The sequence below is a fragment of the Stylophora pistillata genome, chromosome 3 (assembly GCF_964205215.1).
Source record: "Stylophora pistillata chromosome 3, jaStyPist1.2, whole genome shotgun sequence".
NCBI classification, from domain to species: Eukaryota; Metazoa; Cnidaria; class Anthozoa; order Scleractinia; family Pocilloporidae; genus Stylophora; species Stylophora pistillata.
This window is the reverse complement of record NC_142521.1, coordinates 26383401-26407103: the sequence shown is the minus strand read 5'-3', so window position 1 is coordinate 26407103 and position 23703 is coordinate 26383401. Positions and strand designations below refer to the sequence as shown.

The following is a 23703-nucleotide window of genomic DNA, read 5'->3' as shown; positions in this document are numbered from 1 at the left end:
GCTGCCCGTATTCTGACCTTCTCCAGTTATGACACAAGCGCTAATCCTCTTTTTGTGCAACTTAACTGGAGACGGTTAGATACTCAGCGACAAATACAAGTGGCCACCATGGTCTATAAATCTATACATGGTCTTGCGCCCGACAATCTTGGTTCTCTTTTCACTAAATATGATCCTCCATATAATCTAAGGAACTCTGAAAACAAACTAGCTGTTCCATTGCCTCGCACCAATTTCCTGAAAAATAGCTTTCGCTATAACGGTGCGGTTATCTGGAATAGCTTGTCCCCTGAATTGCGGCAAGCAAAATCACTTCAATCCTTCCGGAATGGTTGTCGCAATTTCTTCCTCTGAATCGACAAAACACACGGCATCTATGTAAAGCAGAATTTCTTTATTTTTTTTCTATTTCACTTTTAAATTTTAGATCATGTTTATATAGATTAAAATAGATTGTAACTGTAATAATAGATTGTAATAATATTATTATTTTATCTGATAGATTTACCGTGTCTAAATAAAAATAAAGTTCAAGTTCAAGTTCTAGGCGAAATCTGAAAAAATGTGAAATTAGTTTTGGGGAGATTTTATGTGCCGAGACAACCCATGGCGTTTTTATCAATTATTCAGGTCAATTTAGGCATAGGCCCGTTAAACTAGATTTGCATAGTAGTTTCAATCATGTCCTAACAAACTTTTTCCTGAAACTGAAAACTACACGTTTTACGTATGATGCACGATCCTCGCAGTAGAGAGCGCTATTTATTCAATAGCGAAATCAGACCTGAAAAAAATCAGGCCTGTACGGGATTCGAACCACTGACCTCTGCGATACTAATGCAGCGCTCTACCTTTAGCGCCCTAAACTACACCTTTTGCTGTTCGTAAAGGAGTTATAAAGGAAACTGATCTGAATGGAGTGCAATTTGATCTAAAATCGTACGCTTCATTTCAAAATTAATAGAGTGTACAGCTTAACTTTGATTTCAAATCACAGGTATGATTTCACAACAAAATTGCATGAGTTAAATTACCACTTTTTTGCATCCATTTTGAAAGCACAAAATTTAATCACTCAAATACAGGATTATTAACTCGGTACAAATAATTTATTGATCTAATAATGAGCTGGTTGGTAAGCAGTTGCAAGAGTTGTCTTTCATTTCCTGCCATTTGACTGGTTACTTTAAACAAACCTTTAAATTTGATTGGTTATTGCGTTTAAGTAAAGATATGGTATTGGCTAGGAGAGAGACGCGATTCATAGCAAAAAATGGTGAGATTTGTCGACAAATCCCACCAATAAGAGCCGATGAGATTGCAAGGAACACGTGTGCTTTCAAAGTGAAGCTATAAAGAGATATATATTTAAATGTAGAGAACAGTTCCCTGTTGTTGATCAGCATTTTAAACAGATTTTACTACTCCAATGATCATCGACTTTAACAACTGGAATTTAAGACTATTAGAGTTGAGCTTTTATCTCTTACAATCGGCGTAGCATTTTTGGTATGCACTGAGTATGTTAAGCATATCCTACCGGTTTAAATAACCCATACTTTCCATGCTTTCTTTATCTAACCCCGAACATAGCTAAACATGATAACGATTCAACTGACTTCCGTTTCGCCACCATTAAACTACATATCACTGGTCTTATTTACGCAGGCTCGAAGGTAGATTATCAATTTCACCTAAATCCCTAAAGATGACTTGTCGATACTTCTTGATCCCCCATTAAAGTTAATAAAATCAATAGCAAAACGAGAAACTTCATTTAAGCTTCATTCCTAGATACTTATGAAAGCAATACAAAGTTACAAAGCGATACTACTTGTCACTTTCGTTTTTGATTATTCTAGCTCTTAGTGGAGGGTCTCATTAGGGTGATGCCTTTTACGACTAACGGTTAATTTCTTCCTTTAACTGTTAACAGAAATGTTACAAAATAGTTTAAATCATTATGAAAACTTAATGACTATTTTTCGGTGTTTTAAAACACAGTTATCCGCTTGCTTTTGTTGAGAAGGTTTTTACCACTCGCATGGCGAATTAACAAGAGGTACCACGACTCTATACTTTTCTTCTTTTATTCTCTTTTCTTCTATTGTTGCTACTACCTTCTACTACCACAGCTAATTCTCTTCTAACTTCAGCAAGGAGTGCCCTCGCATTTAATGTAAAAATCACAGAAATGTTTGGGTTGGCTGACCGTGGGAATTTCCAAAACAGGATATTCAGTGTGGGTAAAACTCAAGGTCAGTTTAACCAACCTAAACATGACCACCCAGCAGACTAATTATCCTCAACCATAACAAGTGATCAAAATGTCAAGCACGGTAAGAACTGAGCCAAGCTCAAGCACACACTAAAAAGAAATGATTAAAACTATAGATCTACCAAAATAACAACGTAGACGCAAAAAGGAGACTCGTCAAAACAAAAGATAAACCTAAAAATACTCGAAATAGCAATCCTTTAAAATACTCTACAACACTTTTACCACAAGACTCAGGCAACCAGGACGATTTGAGATCGTGCTGCTCTTCGGCTGATATTAAGTAATTTCTGTCGGCCACAAGACAAGACTTGTAACGATCTAAGATTTTGACACTTTCTAAACGACGCATCGTAGATAGGAAAACATTTTACAATCAACTTTTTTTTGACTATTGGTTACAATATGCCAGTTTTTACGCCTAAGAGCTAAACTTTTTGGCAGTTTTACGGCTAACGGTTAACCCCATTGAGACCCTCCTGGTGAATCATAAGCAAAGCAACACAGCTTCATCCGCGGCATGACGGCACGGATGGGTGTTAGTATTCAAGTTGTTATGCAGTTTACACCCTTCACTCTCAAGGTTGATCAATAAGTGATTGTACTTGTTAAATTGCCTCTTCTTTCACCCGCTCATCTAGGACGACCTCTGTTGACGAATTAAAAATGGTCATTATCATGTAGGATCTCTGTAAAGGGTGTGTACAATCCGCTTGTATGAAATTCACAAAATAGATGTTCTTCTTTTAAAAGATGTTGTTGTTGAGTATTTATTCGGTCGGTGTAGGCGGGCATTTAATCGTTTATTGAACTGAACAATACAGAGTCAGATAATTGAAAGAAAGCGAAAGGCCCAAGTTAATAAGCCTAGTGACTTATTTTACTTCCGTCAACGCATTTAGGCTAATTTTACAAAAATCGAAATTTTGTTACCGCAGTCCTTCTTTTCGTCGCCCTGCGACTTCCTGCCCGTTCTCATTCTGCCATCAGAAGTCATAGCTATCGATGTTTCCGTTTGCGAACCCAGTGACTGTTTCTTACAAAGCTTGCGAATGGCTTCTCGGACCTTGTGAAAAACAGTTGTAACATGCAATTAGCTCCACACACAGTAAGATACCAGTGACTGAGAACATGAAAGGATCTGACGAGTCTCTAGATTTGACTTTTTATGACTGAGTTAGGAATGATGAATTAAAACTGAAAGAAGCTGCTCCATGAAGAGAAAGGTTGTGCTGCAGCTACAAGACCCCCTGGGCCTCACTTCAGCAAGAATAGGGCTATATTGCATTTCAAGTATTGTTTGCAATGAGAACTTGAAACTGTAACCTGACGATTAATCTTATGGTTCATTTTTTTAAACAATTTGTGATCTTAAACAATCATATTTGCTACATCTGCAACAACAACAACAATAATAATAATAATAATAATAATAATAATAATAAACAGTTTAACGTGGAGAAACACTTAGCTAGTAGCTAGTTTACAGGTTTTCCACGAAACAACTTAAACAAATGATTCAAATTGAAAATAACGTTGTTAAGAATCCCAACTGGCCGAAGGCAAACCAGTTGGCTATATTAGAAGCATGGCCGAGGATTTGTAACTCGGGGCTACCGTGAAACAAATCAAAGTAGTGACCAGGGCGGGACTTGAACCCGGGAGCGGCGGATTGCAAGTCCGACACGCTGACCACTCGACCATGCTGCCTCCTGCAAGACCCTTTTCCCCTTTCTCCTCTTTCCTCTCCTTTTCCTCCTTCCCTATTACAATGCAAAATTGCACTTGCTGTTTTCTGTTTCATGACATAAATGTATTCTCCTAAAAGGTGCGTGGTGTCTTCACTTAATTAAACGTCAGCCTCTACAGCAGAGGTCTCTAAGCCCCTCTTGAAATGCATTAAAACATTAGCGATATACTTAACTATCATTATTCATCTACTTTACTGGAGCAGACATACCCCCTTCAAAGCTTTGAATGATAATTTTCTCCGAGGTGAAATAAAAAAATGTGGTCACGTACAGTTTAGCGATGTGAGGGGGGGGGGGGGGGGGGACGATCAAAGAGTATTATGGAAGAAAATGTGGAAATTCCAAAAAACATCATCATGCATCATTTAACACTAAATCAAATGATCTATGGACTAGGACTGCCTTTTGTGCATTCAAGCCTCTATGAAGCAATTTTTTGTCAATAGTCTCAATGTACCTGATCATCAAGTATGCAGTGAAAGACACAAAACACGACTCCCTAAGGAAAGATTCAAAGGAATATCGATTAGAAAGCAATTTATCTCTGTACATTTTCCCCACTTAGTATCAAACATGATTTAATTCTTAATAAATCAAGCACAATTTTTCATGATAGGATTAATAAGTTAAGAAACTGACATCCATTCATAATCAGGATCTCCTTAGCTTACCTGAGTTGAGTTGAGCACAATGAAGAGATAACGCAAAGCTTCATTGAACTGTATGAATCCAAACAAATACGTAACACCAAGTAAAGGAAGTAAAGAAAGAATACTCTTTAGGCCTTTCCTGAGATAAGTAGATCAACATGCATTAGTTAGTAAATAAAGAAAACGGAAAAAGCGAAAGAACATTTTAAAAGCGATATCGACGAAACAGTGCGCGTATTTAAAGCGAATCTTTATTGTTCTATTATCTGGTGTATATCACAAAGCTTTGTAGAGAGGTGAGGTACGATGCGCAAAAATCATCATTTTCTGTTAACAAAAAATGTCTCTCCCTTTGAAGCTTCCAAGCTGTTTTTACTATATTTGGAGGCCAGCTTCCCAAAGACAACTCGCAGAAGAATTGCAAAAATGACAACATTTGCCTGGGGAAAAAAGAAAACTAGGAACATAAAAGAGGCAAAACAAAAAGCATTTCATTTGATTAAAGTCTCTAAAAATAAAAAGAGGACTCAAGTGACACTTCCAAGAATGCCTAAGATGTTCTAACGACATTTAGAGGTTACTTCAGAAAGACTAAAATCGGACTTTAAAAGAGGGACCTTGCTCAACAACGAAGCATTATATCCCTGTTTCCAATCTATTTTCCGATTATGTAGTATTAACTTATCAAGTAGTAAGAACAAATAACACGAATTTACCAGTCATTTGTGTGACATTTGCGTAAAGGGTTAAATTGGCCTCGATATCGTTGGCATGGGACTAAAATATTTTCCCAAGGCTTTTAAGCTCACAGCAAGTGTCAAGGATATAGATTTGATTCCATACATCTGGTAGTTAATGACAATTAATTACGAAGAAAACGTCAAAACCACTCTCTCACTACTTATTACAAAAAAGTCTGGGACGTTGCGTGTAGGTGTATCAATGCGCAAAACTAATTCTACTATAGCATGCTCACAAACTGAAAAAAAAAGTTGCAAATGTGAAAAAAGATTTTCAACTTGCAAATACATCGGCGAATAGATCGCAGATCTCTAACAACAAGAGAAGGGAAAGGAATACTCGCTCTGGGAAAGGAACGAATGCAAAATCGGTGTTATTTGAGGGATTAATGGTATTTCCCGAGAATAAACACACAAAAAAACCTAAAAAATACCAGACGAATGGCCAAAACTGGTCTTTTGAAAATCCACTGGTTTCCGTTGAGCCAGCATCTAATCAAGTGTTTTATGATGAGAGAGAGTTAGCAAATAGACATACAATTTGTCTCATTTTTGAGACATGAAAGGTGCACTCATTCTTCCTTCTATTTTAACTATTCCTGCCTGACGTAACCCATACTGGTCCAAAACCCGCTTCTTTCAGGCCGACGAGACCTGACTAAAATTCAATGTCGCCTAAGATAAATCGCAACTACGATCACTGTCACACAAAAACACCCTGCGCATGTGCCCTAAACAACTTCTATGACAACTGGACACTGGAGCAACGTCATGCTAAATGGTCTGAAATTCCCAATGTTCAAAATTGTCGTTCGATTAATTATCGTCAATCAGAACGCAAATTTCAAAAGATTTTTTTCTGTAATTGATGATCAGTAAATTTTATCGAGGGAATGGTGATGCACACAGAATAACCAGCTGTCTCAATTAAGAAGTATCAAGACAATGTGACTTTAAACATTTCAAATTGTGATGTCCAGTGTTGAGTGCTGGCGAAATAATGACAAACCTGTCCCGCTTTATTCCCATTCGTATAACCAAGGAGCCACAAGTGATGTCGGTAAATGTGACTTTCCCCATATCATAGCTTGACGGTTCAATGGCTGCCACCAAACTCACAATCACCAGAAGGATTCCTGCAAGATATACATATATTCACCAAGTCAAAACAGAGATGGTGCATTGTGAGGGCGGATCAAGAGGGTCTGTCACAAAAGATAGCTTTAGCCTCTCCAAGCAAAAATGTTTCTATTTTCTTATGTTAATCTTAAGACCACAGGGTTAGCTGATTGTATGAAAATTGAGTGCTCTTATAAAGTGGCCGTGGAATTTTCCAGCCCTTCTAATTGAGATGCTGAAGTGGTTGTGGTATGGACCCTTTCAAGGAGCATACACGTTTTTATCTACACTCGTCATATATTAGTTTTCCAGGAGGGTCTGTCCTTGAAAAGCTCGTGAAAGTTAATGGGGAACTTGCACCATGGTTTCGCAGAGATAGATGCAGCATTTTGCTATTGGCAGTGAAGGCGTTGAAGATAAACCACGTCCAGAGGTCCTGAAAATAAGTTTTCATTCAAGAAAGAGGATGTTCACTAATTTCTTCAATTCGCAGGGGGTCCTTACAAAGCTACAATCACAGCTACATGTGACATTACTTCACTTTTGCCAAAAGTTGTTCTGCATATGCAGTCAATAGCACGGATTCGAAGTCGGTCTCGATACTAGTTGCATCATGACAGTGCAGTACTCCAAAAAGCTCGCCTCACACAGATGTACCTTGATGACAATGGTACTCGTTTAACCATTTCCACCGGCTGAAAACGGACTCAGATTTCCGAAAATGTTTCAAACAGTTGGGAAATAGTGGTGCGACATCCAAAATTTTCTTATTAACTGTTCTTACAAGCCGGTTGATAGGAACATGTGCGCAAATAGTGTCTCCGCAACTTACAGGATATTTCTCTCTAGTTTTGAAGAATGTCACACCTAGAACACCTACAAGGTTACCGAGGCCCATGGTCAGCAGAAGATTTTTATGCACAAACAACTTTTCACTCTTTATCCTAAGATATAAAATGTAAATTAGTGTGGTAAAATTGAAGCGAACGAAAGATTTTACGCTTTAAAACAACAACTCGCATGTGCATGTACCAATATTATCGCATGAATATCAATGAATTTAAGTATATCTGCGATCTCTTTTGTCAGATATCACAGTTTAACTGGGCCATAACAATGATACCGCTCCCACTTGTAGAGACTTTACCTTATGATTGTAAGGAGTACAAGTGACACGAACACTGCTGCTACTGAAATACACATGAGAACCAACTCCAATGTGTCCTGGATTTCTCTTTGCTTGATTGACTCGGGCGTGAGCTCAGGGTTGAGGATCACTTGATCTCCGCTTTACTACCACACAAAGAAAGCAATACTATAATGACGTATTTCCTTTTCACTGACCTCAAGCTTTTGACGGCAACAGAGAAATCGTCTGCTTCTATTTTTTAAGGGTAACGATTTTGACGAAAGCTCGTTTCTATAAAAGGATTACCAGTGATGCTGGATAAAAAACACACATGGAAGGTGGGAATTTGGTTTAATAATATGTGCCGACAAAAGCTTAAACGGAAGAACTCATGATAAACTTAAGGACTTCCGTTGAGGGTGTAGCTGATATTTATTAGAATGCACACTGGTTTAGTGGGGAACTGGAAAAAGTAACGGTGTAAATGTATGAGTACACATAAGTACTCCAGCTGATTCACAGGCTTGTTTTTCAAATGCAACTTTTAATCACCAGTCGTTTATCCTAAAGTCCGTCAAACAGAGTCTAATAGTCATTAAAACCACCTGAAGTATTCATTGTACTGATCAGATTTTCAATACAACGTCGTCATTACTCAAGCCGAACGCGAAACCGGCGACAAGGATCTTAGAACCGTCCAATTTACTGAAGAACGAGACATTACTATTGCTGCATTATTATTGATTAACAAGATTATGATAAAGTTCACCCCATCAATTGTACAGCCATTTACTTCCATTGTTTATTTTTCTTTGTGGCTGGACGGGACCTTAGCCTAAACAACAACAGAACGTCATTCTAATTATTGACTTTGCTCTTTCAATAATGTTCAGTTTTAGACAGTTCAGAATAAGACAATTCAGTTAGGGAAGATTCTTAAGATTTGGCTTTGTTTTTTAAGGGGTTGAAAAAACTTGACTTCCCAACTCGATTTCTGCGGGATTGATTGTAAAACTTATAACTTGATTGCATTATCAGTAGTTTACATTAAAGTAATGGTTCACTCTATCAAAACAAGTCAAAGCGAAGCTACTCCCTCAAGACTCTCATTCTTGGTGTTCTCTCTCGCTCCACACTTGTCCTTCACGGCATAGTTTATTCTCGTTCCTTAGTTTGCATTCAGAAAAATCAAATAAATGATAAATTTAAGATTTATAAACGAAACCGAGCGTTTTCTATTGCTTCTCAGTAATGATTCTACAGCCCAAATCTTTTGCCACCAGTTTGCCTTCAGATACGCTAATGTAACATTTACTTGGTAGTGCAAGACGTACCTTGTCTAAAATATTAGAACTATTTTTGGTGTTTACGACAGATGTTAGGTTGAGAAGAACTTCTTTCGATGAAAGAGCTGGTAGCCATCGAAGTGATTTGACGTTTAAACTGATATCTAACTGGCGTTTTGTGTCTTGCCGTTGCGGATGCTGCATGAATCGGTTGAATCCTCCGGTCGTAAACATCATTTTTCTGGGGGGAGGTTGCGAAAATAACCCAGAGAACACAGAAACCCCAGCCACTCTAAGATAATGAAAAGAAAAAGGAAATAAATGAAAAAGAAAACAGTTATTAGAGGTGATGGGAGCTTCACTCAGCGGAACCTCAATGCTGTTCACAAGAGTTGTCTTCTGGCACAGCGCGAGATTAAGAAAGTATATCCTCTTTCCGAGACATGTATCTGCCATTCTAAATCTTAAAAATTAGAAGGAGAGCTTTATTCCAGTCCTGATACCACTTCTAAAGCGATAGATATCGGTATTTTATTTTTGTAGAATCAGTTCTCGTTTTCCTTTGGCCTTTGTTGGGATCATTATTTCTTGGTACTTCTGTCCGATGTGGTACTCCTGCTGAGTCAGCCCCTGTTTGATACATATTATTTTGCATGGAGTTCAGCAAATGGTGCACTATTACTTGCAATAGGAGGGGTACAAACGACAAAGACTTGTTTGAGGAGTTTTTCACTTACATAGATCCGAACAAAATATTTCGACCCCACAACTACCTTAAGTGCTTAAGTGTTTACTCAACCTTTCAATGGCTCTCCATCACACTTCCATCCTATTTACCAACTTACTTGAGAGGTTCATGACATGTGTTGTTAGAGCCTGCGAGTGACGCAGCTTCCCTAAAGAGATGGCACACTGCAGTTATCAAATCTATTCGCTCTTCCTGTGTAAGAAAAATGTATGAAATCAGTAATTGGCCTTGATTGAAATGAAAAATTAGTACAGTGATATCATCTTCACGCAGTTGGCTCACCAAATTAAAGGAGCTTTTAGTCTTACAGAAGTCTGAGGTGGATGTGGGAGGCGCGTGCTCGTCAGCCACGAGAATATCCTGCATTGAAAGAAAGGAAATTAAAATGACTGAAGGGGAAAACACCCCCCCCCAAAAAAAAACTGACGGTGTGTTTAGGGTAAATATAAGTGAGAAGGGCATGTAAAAGTTAACATTTCGGCCAAAGAATATTATCATATAGGTAAGTTTGACTAAATGTCACAACATAAATCGGAAAGAACCCTTATTTTCCGTTTTCTGATGAATGACTCGCCTTATCAGGAGCGTGGGACACACAGAGTCCGAAACGTTATGGAGAGTGTCACATGGGGACCTAGTTAAGGCTTAATTCATTAGAGAGTGTTATTCCATTGCCAAGCTCAAAATCTACCTCCAATGCCATTTAATTGGAGTTGACTTTTTAAGATTCAACCGTTGTGTAAAAGAGAGGTTTCTGTACCTGACAGAAGATAATCGTGATATTAGCGTTCTTCGAAGTGATGGGTGTTAATAACGTTTTTACGGCTTGGACGAGATTGTTGTAGATCTAAAAAAAAACTCTGTTGTTTTGAAAACGCCCTATTGGAGCAGAAAGCTCTCGTGAAATGCCGAGAAAGTTTGTGATGCTAACCTCCTTAATCTGAAAACCAAACAGCATAGTGACAACTTTTAATAAAACAAAGAAAAGATCTTAAGATATAGTCTATTCCTACCATCTTCTTCCTACTTTGTAAAGTTAAATCGCGTGAAAGATCATATTAACTGCAGAAATACAGTCGTTCTGCTCGTTTGTTTGTTTCTAATTACTTGTTAGTTACGCAGTGCGAGTGGACCATAAATTCCAAAAACACCAGTTAGAGATTCTGCGAGAAGCTTAACTGTCAGTCAAAAAAAGATAACAGCAGCAACTTGATTGTAAATAAGAAGGGGTGTGGTCGTCCTATATTAACAAAAAGTAAAAAGACCAGTGAGCCAATGATATGAAATAAATTACAATACTGGTAAGATACGCAACGCCCACAAAGAAATAGTTCGCAAAAAATCACAAACCAGATTACCAGGAAAGAGGAAAGAGAAAAGAAATGAAATTTTTTAAGCGTTTTTACCAACTTTGCAAGAGGGCATAAAAAGGCAGGTTACCTTTTGATTGAAGTAATCAAGAAGACCTTTATTTTCACATTTACATGTCTCGTATAAGAGTCTCCACATGGTTGTATATGTGCCATAAACACACTCAAACTGAAGCGTTCCTGAAAAGACAGTTACATGTGCAATATCAGGAACGACCTAATTTTCTTCTTTGAATGAAACAGCCACCTTTCACAAATTCTGCAAGAAAAGGTTAGATCCGAAATAGCAATCTTTCATGGACCCTCCGAAAAACTGTCCAGTGTCCCATTTAAAGCCACAAAACATGTTCAGTGAAACCAGGTTTAACTGAATGAAAATCAGTAACAGAAAACGACAAACATCAGTTCCAGAAACTCCTACGAAAAAGAAATTTAAACAATGTTTAATAAAACAGGTTTGAAACGTGTTTTCTCTTAGGTGTAAAGGTGATAGAAAAGTTAAGTGTAGCCTTTGTTTACAAAATATCACTTTCGTAAAACGCTACCGAAAAGTCTTAAGGATTAATCCGTGTATGTGTACAGGTCAGAAACATTTCATATAGCTCTCTTTGAGACGTTTAATAGAAAATATAATAACATTTTCTACAATAGCACTATCCGACATATTTCATTGAACTTCTTTCATACTTTTAGAAAGGCATATAAACTGCAATATATTTTTTGTACAGCAAAGAAATTATTAAATTGGTCAATTTTTCAGTGCAATCGTAGTCTTTGCTATTCTTTTCTTTTACCAATAAAAGATAGGCTGATAGAAGGGAAATCCCCTTTGCTCTTTTTCTGGTAACGAAATGGGGAAGTTATAATCAAAGAATGAAACATGGGAGAGAAAAAAGTGCCTTCCAAAGGATATTTGGAATGATCGGGGTGCGGAAGAAATACACCTAAGATTGAAGTGATTAGACTTGGTTACCGCAGAAATAATGAAAATCACTGATACTCCACATGGATCCATTGCAGAACACCGTCGTATTTCCTTTGCAGAATAAGCTGATCTTGGTAACTTAAGAGACATCATATTTTTCGAGGCACAGTAACCTAAAAACAGAGTTACAGCGTTAAGAAAAACTCAATAAAATATTAAATCAGCTCTCCGACAAGCCTCCTGAAAACATTATTTTTACGTCTTTTTACAGCACTAACTAAGGTTGCCACAGCTCTTCCTTTCCTTAGGATCTCATCACGATCTTCCACACAAATTATGCGGTTACACGACAAAACTTTCCGGATTCAAAAGTTATCGGATTCAAAGTTCCCTCTTTAAATTCCGGATTCAAAATCTCCGGAGACACGACCAAACCGGGGAGTTTTTGTTTCGGATTCGTCCACTTTCGTGTAAACGACAACATCAATCCAGTACTAAAACGTTTCGGATTCATTATGAATCCGGAACAATTTCCTCTAGTGTAAACCTAGTCTAAATGGGAAACAACATAACTACCCAGTACTACTTGGAGTTTCTCTTTAGGGTACAGAAAGTGGAGAGAGGTTTAATAAAGAGTAGGGAGGAAGCTTACTGGATATTTGTGGTTCTACATGGCGCGCTCACTGGAGGAGTTGACTTACGGAGACGGGGCTACACTTGTATAAACAGTTGCAGTAAGACAAAAACAACAGAACGAATCAGGCAACTTTTCGGCCTCTGAGACGGCGAAGTCTTTTATTTCTTTCGTCCACCACGTTCTTTGAGTTGTAGTTGCACTACACTGGCTGGAGTGACATCGTAATATGCCAACGAGTTGGAATCTTTGATGAAAATTCCCTAAAAGAGGCAGGAAGACATATTTGAGGATTTACAGAAAATGAGAGATGAATTGCCACATTGAAGTTCGTCCTGTGCCAAAACTTTGGATAGATGTGGTCGAAAATAGAAGGAAATTATTGAAAGGTTGACAAAAACCTCGCTGCTTTAAACTGTCTGATCTGCTTTCATCCTTAGTTCTATTCTACTCTGCCACTAGGAAAATTGAAAGATAGACTAACAAACACTTCTTTTTCCCGTCAAAATTGCTAAATTATAACGCTGATACGACCTGTCAGATGTATGCAACACAAAAAAATCGTGTTTAAATTTCTCCCGTGCTTCACAAAAACGAATGTACAAAGAATGAAACAAAAAAAAAACAAAAAAGCCTCAGTAAGCACTTGACCTCAGAAAAAGAAAGAAAAGAAAACGAGCGAAAACAGTGGATCTTTCCGGCCGCATTCTCAGCAAAAGTAAACAATTAACTCTTCGGCGACTTGTTTCTGACACGAGTTTCAGAATAAGGAATTGAATGAGAAATTGAACGAGTAAAACAGTTTAAGGGAAGTGAAAGCAGCCATCTTAAACCAATTCGCTTTTAGTCCCGGCCATGAACTGTTACGCAAGTGTTTGCTCTTTTCTCTTAAGTCAATATTTGTACTTGAGCAGACGTTAATAAATGTATGTCTAGTCGTAGGCAGATTGTCAACGCGGTGAATAAGCTTCATCACCGGATCAGTTTAAAGAGATAAACCTGCTAATCTATCGCCTACTAAAACTATTTGGGAGGTCGCACGAGACTTCGTGACTTTCACGTTACAGTTGTCAGTTGTAAGGGCGTGCATGGCGTATATGGTCAGAACGTGGAGTTTAATAATTCTACTGTAATTTATCCATGAAGATTTTTAAGAGAGGTCAACAGTTCGCACAAAAAAACAAGATGGAAATTTTTCTTGACTTTTGCTTGAATCTACTTTAAAGCTGTGACCCACGAGAGCACCGTGCACATTAGCTAAGTAATCTACTAAAAAAACACTCTAGGAAAACCTGATGCAGCATAATTTCACTAAAAACCCTGTCATATCCTTGGTAACGGTTACCTTATTGAGTTATCTACTCTAGCAAATTTCCTTGTTATCACTTCTTATTCTTGAAAGGTCTCCTCGTCGAAAACCTGGTATTAGACGAGCCAACTTACCCAAGAGAAACTTGATTTTCCATCTATGCAGTCAAGAAAAAACTTGCTCGTGTATAAAGGAAGATCATTCAACTAATAACTGTTTTCCCACTGTATCTAGCTATACAGGGAGATTGAAAAAACTCTCACCCCAAGCTGTAGTTTCTGCTTTCCAGCTGGCATACCAGTAATCTCGTGCAGTTTAGCCTTGATGACAGAAATCTAGCGAGAAATAAACAAAACAAAATAGCACTGAAAAATTGTAAAGAAAAATAGCAAGGTGTAAGAAATTAAAGCGGTCAGGAAAAAAAAGATGAAGCTAGCACTGGGAGAGCTGAGGTTTAAATTTACAGGGTCTGCTTCCCGAAATAGTCCTTTTGATGAAAGCTAAGTTTTCGAATTATTCTGAGTTAATTTGCCAGCTTTCTCGCGCGGACATGCACTTCTCTCGGTACCAGACCCACACTTAACGGCAAAGTAAGACGAACTGTGCTGCCGTCCAATTTCCACTCGGACTTATCGGGCATGTTAGGGATCTGGACACCAAAGGTGACCGGGTTAGGGTTGGAGGAAAGGAATTGATCCTCAGGAACAAGATTCGCTTCAGCCGGCTCAGTTCTGGACTTCTTACCAGCTGCGTCATCTCCGTCCATATCTCGCTTATTGAGCGGGGGAGGTGCAACAGGCTGACTGGGATTAACAAACGGCGGGGGCGGCATGCGCGGGAGACCGCCCGGGGGTGGCGGGGGCGGTATACCTAAAGATAAAAAATGAAAGTAAGAAGTTGTTGGAAGGTCTTTAAGAGTAGACGGAAAACAAAGGCTGGAAAAAAGAAGAAATCAATGCACACTGTACAAGACAGACACCTAGAGGTGCTTCCATATAGCAGTCTCACAAAGGTAGGGAAAAGGAAAGAATAGTGAGCAAGCTTTCATTAGCGTTCCTGTGAGAACATCTCGTGAAGCCTGGAAGAGTCAGGTTGGCCCGTCTTGCTTGATAGCAGGAGGTTTAAACCTTCCATGGGTTTCGCGAGTGCGATATTCTAGTGTAGCAGCGCTAATGCGAGTCCGCGAGCACGCTATCACAAAGAGGTATCACTGAAAATGTGTCAATTACTGACTGGTGGTTTTAATAAATGCGTAATGGAATCGAGTAATGGCTTTCTTTCACCAGATCGATCAAATAAAGCTCAGTCGCTAAAAATATTTAAAAAAGGATCAAAAATAGTTGTAGATACCGAACATTTTCACGCGTCATGAACAACAAACCAGAAAAACGTAGATTGCAATTCCTAAACATCTCATTTCTGGAAAATCGCCCCTGGACAGACGACTTGGTTCCTTTTTTTGGATGCTCTGCTCATTAAAATTTACTTCAGTAATCAATGGTGCTTACCCATAAACTGTGGGGATGCACCAGGGGGAAGCATGGGTGGAGGTGGCGGTAGATTCATCATCGCGGACATAGGGGGCGGAGGTGGCGCTCGTGATGCGGTCATCGTACCCAGGGAGGGAGGGGGTGGGATAGCTGTGGTCGGTAGTAGCGGGGCATCGGGAGGTTTATCTTGCTCTGGTACCTTTGGTCCGATTCGTTCTCGTTCTTCTGAGGGCCTGAGGGGCAACATAAGAACTAGGAATAAGTACTTACATGTATGGCCACTGTCGCTTCGAAGAACACGATATCAGCAAGGATCCATGTGACCATGGCTGAACCGTTTAGTTAAAGCTGTGACCCAGACTTGAAAATGTTCCTTAGGGTTTTTTTCCTTGACGGTCCTCTTGGCCGACCAAATTAACAATAGCTCGGATATTAAATAAAAGTTGTTATTATTATTATTATTATTATTATTATTATTATTATTATTATTATTATTATTTGTCCGCGGACATTATCTTTTACGAGATGAGGATAGTTTTCTGAGAGCGAAGTTAGAAGAAAACTGTGAGCTTAGAGGAACAGATAATGTCCAAGGACAAAGATATGACCATATGTTCGCGCCAACTGGAGGCTACTGTGTTTAACATCCTTTCAAATATTTTTCGATGCGCGGGAAAAATGTCTACCAAAACTCCACATTTTGCTGAGTGGGATGTTTATTTTTCAGTGTTACCTGGTACGCCTTTCATAAACAAACAAACATGTCCAATCTCCTGTAACGATGGCTAAACACTGTCTCTTCCTGAATTAAAAGTTTGCTAACGAACGCTTTTATCGTGTTAGAGGTAAGGTGTGAAAATTGGGAATATCACTTGACGTATATCCTCACCTTTTCACCAGATTTAACTTAGGAATATTCGGTCTCGCAAAGACCAATCGCACGCGAGCAAAAATATTCGATGGATTATTATATGTAATCATTAGATGAGGTTGAGCAAGATTTCATGAATTATCAAAACTGAGGTCTGAGGTATCTGCCGAAGCCAAAGGCTTCGGCAGATAACACAGAAACGAGGTTTGATTCGCACTCGCAAACTGTTGCTTCTTGAAACAACTTATATGTCCGCTGACGGAAATCTTGCGCAACACGGAGCATAGAGCTAAGTTCATACTCACGTGAGTCCCTTCGATTTGTGATTGGCCTCGATCTGTTGTTCAATTGTCACGCCTTGTTGAGCCAAGCGTGAGGTGGCCGCCATGGAAGCAGTGTGACCATCCCATGTGACCTTCTCTGGTTTTCGGATGTCTTCTTCCCCGATCTTCTTACCGATGACAGTTTCTTCGTCACCAGCTACAAAGATGTCGGTGCGGCGCTCGGCCAGCTGCTTCAGACTGCTTCCAATTGACATACCTGGCAGACAAATGGAAGTATGCTTTAGGCATCCAAAGAAATTCAAAATGGCCAGAATTTAGGCAAGACTTTGTCTAGGCTTTGTCATGGTCAATAAAACACACAGAGAAAGAGAGAAGACGGAGAGGTTGAAAAAGGAAACAAACAAAAAAAGACTAGCTAACAACTTGGACGGATCAAGCTTGATAAACTTCCAGACGCCAAAGATCAAACGAACGTCGACTCTACTGAAATTGTTTTGGGCTTTGGAATTTCACCGAGACGTCTGCTCCGCGAGATCTCGCGAGATCTTGAGATTACCTACTTTCCAAACTCGTTTTCGACTCTATGCTCTTCGTAATCATATTGTTTTCAGGCACAATAATTAATCTGAGATGGCCTCACAGTGCCTTCACACAGGCGTCTCAGAAAACAGACTTCCAGTCAATAGTCTTTTCCAAAAATAGCTTTAGTAAAACGACCCTCCCCCCTCCCCTTCTATTTTTCTTGTTTTAACCTCATAGCGTATTCACACCGGGCAGACTGAATGACCAATAGCAATTCTTTTACCTTCGGCAAACACTTGTTCCTGCTCTTTCTTCTCCTGCATCACCCTATCTCTCTGCTCCCTCCAGCGTGGATCCAACAGACTAATCTTCATTTGCTCAGCCATGTTCTCTGCAGGGACCCGCTCGCCTGTGATTGGTGAGATCAGGAACTTGTCCGTCTGTGCCAGGGGTGCAAATTCATAATTCATAATTTCTCCGGATTTGGATGTTCGATCCAGGGGCCGTGGGAGGTAGGGGCAGTTTGGGGCCGGGCTCCAAGGGGATCGGTGGAAGAGGTACCTCATTGATGTCTGTGCTTTTCAAGAAGATTAAAATAACATGGCCGTCACGGTCTTTGCAAAAGAGTCATAAACACTAAAACAAACACACTAAACGCTTTTGCGTACAACCTCGTATGTAAACAACTCTTCTCCCATTCTCCTTCACAAAGTCTTGTTTCAATCCCCGTCCAAAATTTGATATTTGAACTTTCTCATAAGTGGATGCCGACGAGGGTGTAGGTACTATGTAGGTTGATGAAAAGGTACAAGCACTGTAGGTAGTAACTTAAGATAGGATTGTCTTACCCCAGTTGGCTCCTTCATTGGAGGGGGACGTGGAGGAACTTGTAACAATGGCGGCTCTGGTTCATTGACTTCCATCTCCACATCCATGTTGACTTCCATATCATCTGGCTAGGACCATCATCCTACAAACAGTAATGATAAACTCTTCAGTTTCGGCCTCGAAAAGAACATGAAACATTAAAGCAACTATCAAATTTAAATTTATCACAACCTACACACCTGAACTTGTTCATAGCGCTCCTGCGCCAATATCCTGGCTCCAAGCTGTTCTCTACTTACTGGTGGAGGCAGGTTGGCTAAAGTAACACAACACAAGGATCTTAATAAATAGAAACAAATGTTTTGACAGAGTAATGCTTAATTGCAGGTGTAAATGGTGCTTTTCTGTGAAGGTTTTCGACAGCTTTCCCCTTCAGCAGCTGTGAAACTAGGACAACTGCAAATTGTAGCTGTCTCTACTGATAACCTAAAATCAGCATTTTTTCAAAAACATCACTCACTTCCTGTGTTTCTTACATCAAACCATGAACACTATAGCTCTCAAAATCTGAATGTTAAATCTCCCTTCCACATGTTTCCCTGTAAATTAGTAAAACAATTTGGTAGTACACCTGTACATGTAGATCAAGATAACAAATTCGAACAGATGAGTTGGGGTAATGGCTCCCAACCTGTTTACTGGATAATGTATGAATACCAAAGGGAGAAGTTCTATGTTTGACACTTCTGAGAGTTAAAGGGTTCAACCCTCATAGAATTGTAAAGTGAGTATATTGGCTCATATACCATAATGGCTAACCCAACAAAAAGTATTGAATTGCATTATCCAATGATCAAGTTTTTAATAATGTATGAATACCACAGGGAGAAGTGGTGGATGTTAGACACCTCTGGGGGTTAAAGGGTTCAACCCTGGTAGAATTGTAAAGTGAGCAACCAACCTGTTTCGTTGTCTCTGAAGTCCACTGTTTCCACCACAACAAAGTCATGCCTGTCCACTGATGCAAATGCAACTAAATTTGAAGGAAAATAATCAGTTTAGGAATAGTTCATTCCCATACAATTGAGCACTGCATATCAACTTTAAGCCCGCGGAGATATTTTAAGGAACACACACACATAGTAATTAGCCTGGCCTGCAGTTCACCAAGAGTAAGAAAAGATTTCATAAACAAGAGAGGCTTTAAGAGGCCGTGACTGTAAATATCGAGAATTGCTGGCCAGGCTAAAAAAATCGAAAATTCTGACAATTTGCCTGGAAAACTCCTTTAGCGAGATGTATTCAAAAAAAATATTTCAAAGTTTGAAAAACAAAATGTGTCCGAGGAAATGGAAAAAAACGAAAATTCGGGTTTTTATCTTATTAGTTATGCAAAAAATGCAGTAAAATTGAGCAACTTTAGCGTGCTAGTACTGAGGATGCTTCGTAAGAAATCGGGAGTGTTTTTACTTCAAATTATAATTAATGTGACTTTTATATGTGGCATTTTAAGGAGCTCTGGTTTAATTTTAAAATTTACATGATCTTTCAACTAAGTGCTGTCAAATGCTTGTTGCAAAAAGCGAAAAATCGACCAGCTTCAAACCTTCAAAACGTGTCTCGGTATGTGTGGCATCATGTCAAACTACATGCTGGCACAAAGTTTGGTCCTTATACTAAAATAATTTGTAATAAAAAATTTGGGTAATTCAGAAACATGCCGGCAAAACATAAAGCTTTGCGACACACTGTGGCCAGAGGTCACGAATTTGCATGATGCAAATCATTTGTAGAAATCGTACCGCCTAACGGTTCTGGTGTAGGAAGGGCTCTTTTGACGGCTTCAACATAAAATGTACAAGAATAATGACCAGTATTTAATAGCGTTTGATTCTTTTCAAGCCAATGAGGTTTTTGTTTTTTGTCTCGATACTGTCTTGAGGAAAAGCAAAATGTTTCAATTGCGTGACAATTGTCACGTTGGATCAAAGGTGAAGTTGCCGAGTAAAGCGGACACGATCCTTTATTTCGTCAAAACTCCATTCTAAAGCATCCACTCCTATATATCTCGTTTTAAATCATTTGTATAAACTCTTTAATGAGTCTTTATCGAACAACATCTCGCCGGCCTTATCCTGTTTGACTTCAGGCTGACTGCCAAGTGCGGTTCGAAGGGGACCTTTTCATTTCCGGTTTGCGCCTTTAACGCGGGGACCGCGGAGCTATGGGGTTGAGTGGGCTGGAGCCCCACCAAGAACAATTTATTATTATCATTATTATTTATTTTAATCTTTGTAATTAAAAAAATTGACATATTTTTCCTAGGACTGAACCACTTTTCCGGTGATTTCAGAAGCTCTAGATTTCAAAAATTGCGGGGGTAGCATATCCCAGGACACCTTATCTAGCAGTCTTTCTGAACCAAGAAAGGCGTACTAAGAAACAGACAAAAGGAGGCTCTCCTGGGAGGGGAGGCCCCAGGACCCTCATTGATAAGTTGGTGTCAATGAGCTCACACTACGCGTGAACTAAAATAGCTCCTCCGATCTAAAATATGCTCCATGGCCCCCATTTTATATCAACGTTCATATAAAACTCGATTTTTTTGATGCAGCCTTCTGCCATTTGCCTGTTAAACTGCACTGCATGAGCAGCATTTAACAAGGTCTTCGAGCAGAGCGATGTAAGATGTCTTTTTTCTCTGATCAACCCCAGGTTACATTTTAATGTAACTGCTCAAAAATAGACTCCTTAGCATTTGACAAATTAAACTCTTCTTTCATAGCAACCAGATCTTCCCCAGTTACAGCTTGTGCGCAGATGGCTGTCTGCTGTTTCACTTTTGGTGCCATTCTGGAAAAAATTAAACTACTTTTTGAGTCGCCAAAAACTCGGAGAGACTGAACAAGCGCTTCACTTTCGAACCCTTTGCTCTTCTCATTTCTGTTGCAACCATTTCCGCCTCGAACTTTTTGCCACTTTCTTGTTTGATGGTAAATCTAGCAGTCAGATGTTCTCGTTGCTTTTCGTTAAACCGGTAAGCTTTCTTAACTTGTTTGAAAGCGAAGCCTTCAGTCCTACGAGGACAGGTTTCAGGAGGTTGAGGAATAGTTGGCACGGAACTTGAACCTTCCCCTGGCGAGCCTTGCGGCATATTTAACTTTCGCTTTATCAAGAAATGTCTCCCTTTCAACCGTCTTTGTGCATGTTCCGAACGCGAGATGCTTTTCCAGAGAAGAATGCCTTTGGAAACTACGCGTGTCGCCCTCTTTTGGACATGGAAACACTTGAACATCGCCTTTCGCTTCACGGCCAGTAGGCTTCATTTAGTAGGCTCTTTAAGTTTTCTCCTTGGGGCGATCTCTTTAAATTCGCCGAGGGAATATTTTGGTAATGGTGTTCTGTTGAAAATAATAACATGAAAGATGATTAAGGACAAAATCAAACACACCTAGAAATTGTCCAGAGCGAGATTTGGTACGTTTCCCACTGCGAAAATAGCATTAGGTGCAGCTTGTGCACTGCTACCTAAATGAAGTAAAAGTTTCTTTTTTCCAGTATAGCGTTCGAAATAAAAAAACTTGACATAAATTTTTATAACAAAAACTGGCGCCAGGTTTGATGTTTTCAAGTGATCTTGATTTCAAGCTTTCCCTCGCTGAATTTTTCAGTCTCAAAACTAAAGAGAGATCATGCTACATTATAGCTAGAAACTGGAAAGAGAATATAACGTAAACTTTACCATTTGTTCCTTCCAAAGAGATGCATTTGCTGGGGTCTTTATCAAATGTCTGTCACACCCTCATTCCACCAGGATAAAATCTGAAGTTGTTCAGTAAACTGATGTCATTAATTTTCTTTTGCGTGAGGGAACAGTTTCGCGTTCCCCGAGACTGTCTAACACTAGTCACTACACGAATCCCAGAAATTGCACCACAAGCCCTCCCCCCCCCCCCAAGAAGAGAAGCAAAGCTACAGAATGACATCGTTTTCTTTTTAAGCTCTGTGAAAAACCTCGCACGAGTTTACCTTAAAGAAAAAGACCGTGATTACATCATAGAGAATTATCGTCCAGACTGCAACACGGTATAACTGTTACCGTGACATAACTCCTTTTTATCAATTTTTGTGACAGAAGTGTGGCCCTTTTTCCGAAAAAGATAAGAGTAAATAGCATAGAAAAATAGTTGGGCTGTTATCTTAGGTGAAAAACTACACAGCAGAAGCTTGCGGTGTTGCGTGACTTTGTTTACTCGCACAACATTTTTCAAGATATGCAAGATATTTCAAAAGAAATATTATCGCAGTTGCAGAAAACGTAGCTATTCAACTAAGAATAATGATGATAATAAACACCTAGTCAACAAAAATAGTGAAATATACAGCGGCCCTTATCTATAGTTAGGTGTAGGTCAGTAGTGCTGTTGAAATAGCGAGTCAACAATAACAGTCTTCTTATATGAGAACGATCCTTCGCAGTAAAGCACTATTTGAGCAATAGTGAAAATCAGACCTGAAAAAAATTTCAGGCCTGTACGGGATTCGAACCACTGACCTCTGCGATACTAGTGCAGCGCTCTACCAATTGAGCTAACAAGCCAACTGGGAGCAGGCCATCAAATTAATTCGATATAAACCCGTGGATGATAAATCAAACAACAACAAACATATGAAAACATATGTGTGAACTGCGGTTATGAGACGTATATGAGAACGATCCTTCGCAGTAAAGCACTATTTGAGCAATAGTGAAAATCAGACCTACATTGGCTACATTGCGTCGTAAACTCTTGCATTTTGCCCGCAATTTTTTGAATTACCCAAATTTTTTATTTCATATTATGTTAGTATAAGGACCAAACTTTGTGCCAGCATGCATTTTGACATGATTTCTCGCATACCAAGACGCGTTCTGAAGGCTTGAAGTTGCTCGAATTTTCGCTTTTTGCAACAAGTGTTTGAGAGTACATTGTTAAAAAATCTTGTAATTTTTAAAATTAAACCAAAGCTCCTAAAAGTGCCATAAATAAAAATCAAATGAATTATGTTTTCAAGTAAAAACATCCCCTTCAGTACTAGCACACTAAAGTTTCTCAATTTTAATGTATTTTTTGCATAATTAATTACAGGTAAAAACCCGAATTTTCGTTTTTCCCCATTTTCTCGGAAACATTTGATTTTTCAGACTTCAAAATATTTTTTTCTAATAGATCTCCCTAAAAGGATTTTCCAGGAAAATTATCAGAATTTTCGATTTTTCAGCTTGGCCAGCGATTCTCGATATTTACAGTCATGGGCTCTTAATAACTACCACACTCAGAACAAATTACAAGTACTTCGCATAAAAATGCAACAAAAATGTAAAATTCTTTGAAAAAAGAACTTCATTACCACAGTTGGATCTAGAACAGAAACCAAATGCTCAAAGAGAACCACACCCTCTTGGCTGTCTGTCCTTCAAACGACATGCACATGCACATGTACACAAATATATCTTTCAAAGAGTCACATAATATGAGTGACTTGCACTGACCTGCAACTTTCAAGGTGCATCAGAATTGTGATCAATCTTGCAAAACGTATGATGCATGATCCTCGCAGTAGAGAGCGCTATTTATGCAATAGCGAAAATCAGACCTGAAAAAAAATCAGGCCTGTACAGGATTCGAACCACTGACCTCTGCAATACTAGTGCAGAGCTCTAAAATAGGGCGCTGCACTAGTATCGCAGAGGTCAGTGGTTCGAATCCCGTACAGGCCTGATTTTTT

General features: G+C 39.1%; 2 protein-coding genes and 1 pseudogene across 5 annotated transcripts in view; all 3 read right to left on the bottom strand.

Moving 5' to 3' along the window:
• Positions 1-375: 375 nt before the first annotated feature.
• LOC148735338 (adhesion G protein-coupled receptor D1-like) lies at positions 376-7831 on the bottom strand. Of its 3 annotated transcripts, XM_088753482.1 has the most exons (8): positions 7686-7831; positions 7371-7482; positions 6897-6974; positions 6429-6555; positions 4701-4818; positions 4487-4528; positions 3212-3344; positions 376-2927 (listed from the first exon to the last, which is right to left on the bottom strand). In XM_088753482.1, the coding sequence occupies exons 4-8, from the start codon at positions 6497-6499 to the stop codon at positions 2887-2889; spliced, it is 405 nt and encodes a 134-aa protein (XP_088609608.1). In that variant the 5' UTR covers positions 6500-6555; positions 6897-6974; positions 7371-7482; positions 7686-7831; the 3' UTR covers positions 376-2886. The 3 variants fall into 3 exon arrangements, with proteins under 3 accessions (XP_088609608.1, XP_088609607.1, XP_088609609.1); XM_088753481.1 differs by lacking the exon at positions 6897-6974; XM_088753483.1 differs by lacking the exons at positions 6897-6974; positions 7371-7482.
• A 360-nt stretch (positions 7832-8191) lies between these two features.
• Positions 8192-11210, bottom strand: LOC148735337 (uncharacterized). Its single transcript, XM_088752940.1, has 6 exons — positions 11142-11210; positions 10633-10641; positions 10462-10548; positions 9984-10061; positions 9799-9893; positions 8192-9245 (listed from the first exon to the last, which is right to left on the bottom strand). Exons 1-6 carry the CDS (start codon positions 11208-11210, stop codon positions 8903-8905), a joined length of 681 nt encoding a protein of 226 aa, XP_088609066.1. The 3' UTR covers positions 8192-8902.
• LOC148735335 (splicing factor 3A subunit 1-like) overlaps positions 10654-23703 on the bottom strand; it is a 29251-nt pseudogene continuing 16201 nt past the window's right edge. The window contains exons 10-20 of the transcript XR_015998782.1: positions 18896-18967; positions 18174-18250; positions 17935-18076; positions 17390-17683; positions 16606-16840; positions 15448-15662; positions 14519-14809; positions 14404-14411; positions 14203-14274; positions 12649-12893; positions 10654-12169 (exon numbers count right to left, since the gene is read on the bottom strand). The product of XR_015998782.1 is annotated as a splicing factor 3A subunit 1-like (transcript). The remainder of the gene's footprint in view (positions 12170-12648; positions 12894-14202; positions 14275-14403; positions 14412-14518; positions 14810-15447; positions 15663-16605; positions 16841-17389; positions 17684-17934; positions 18077-18173; positions 18251-18895; positions 18968-23703) is intronic.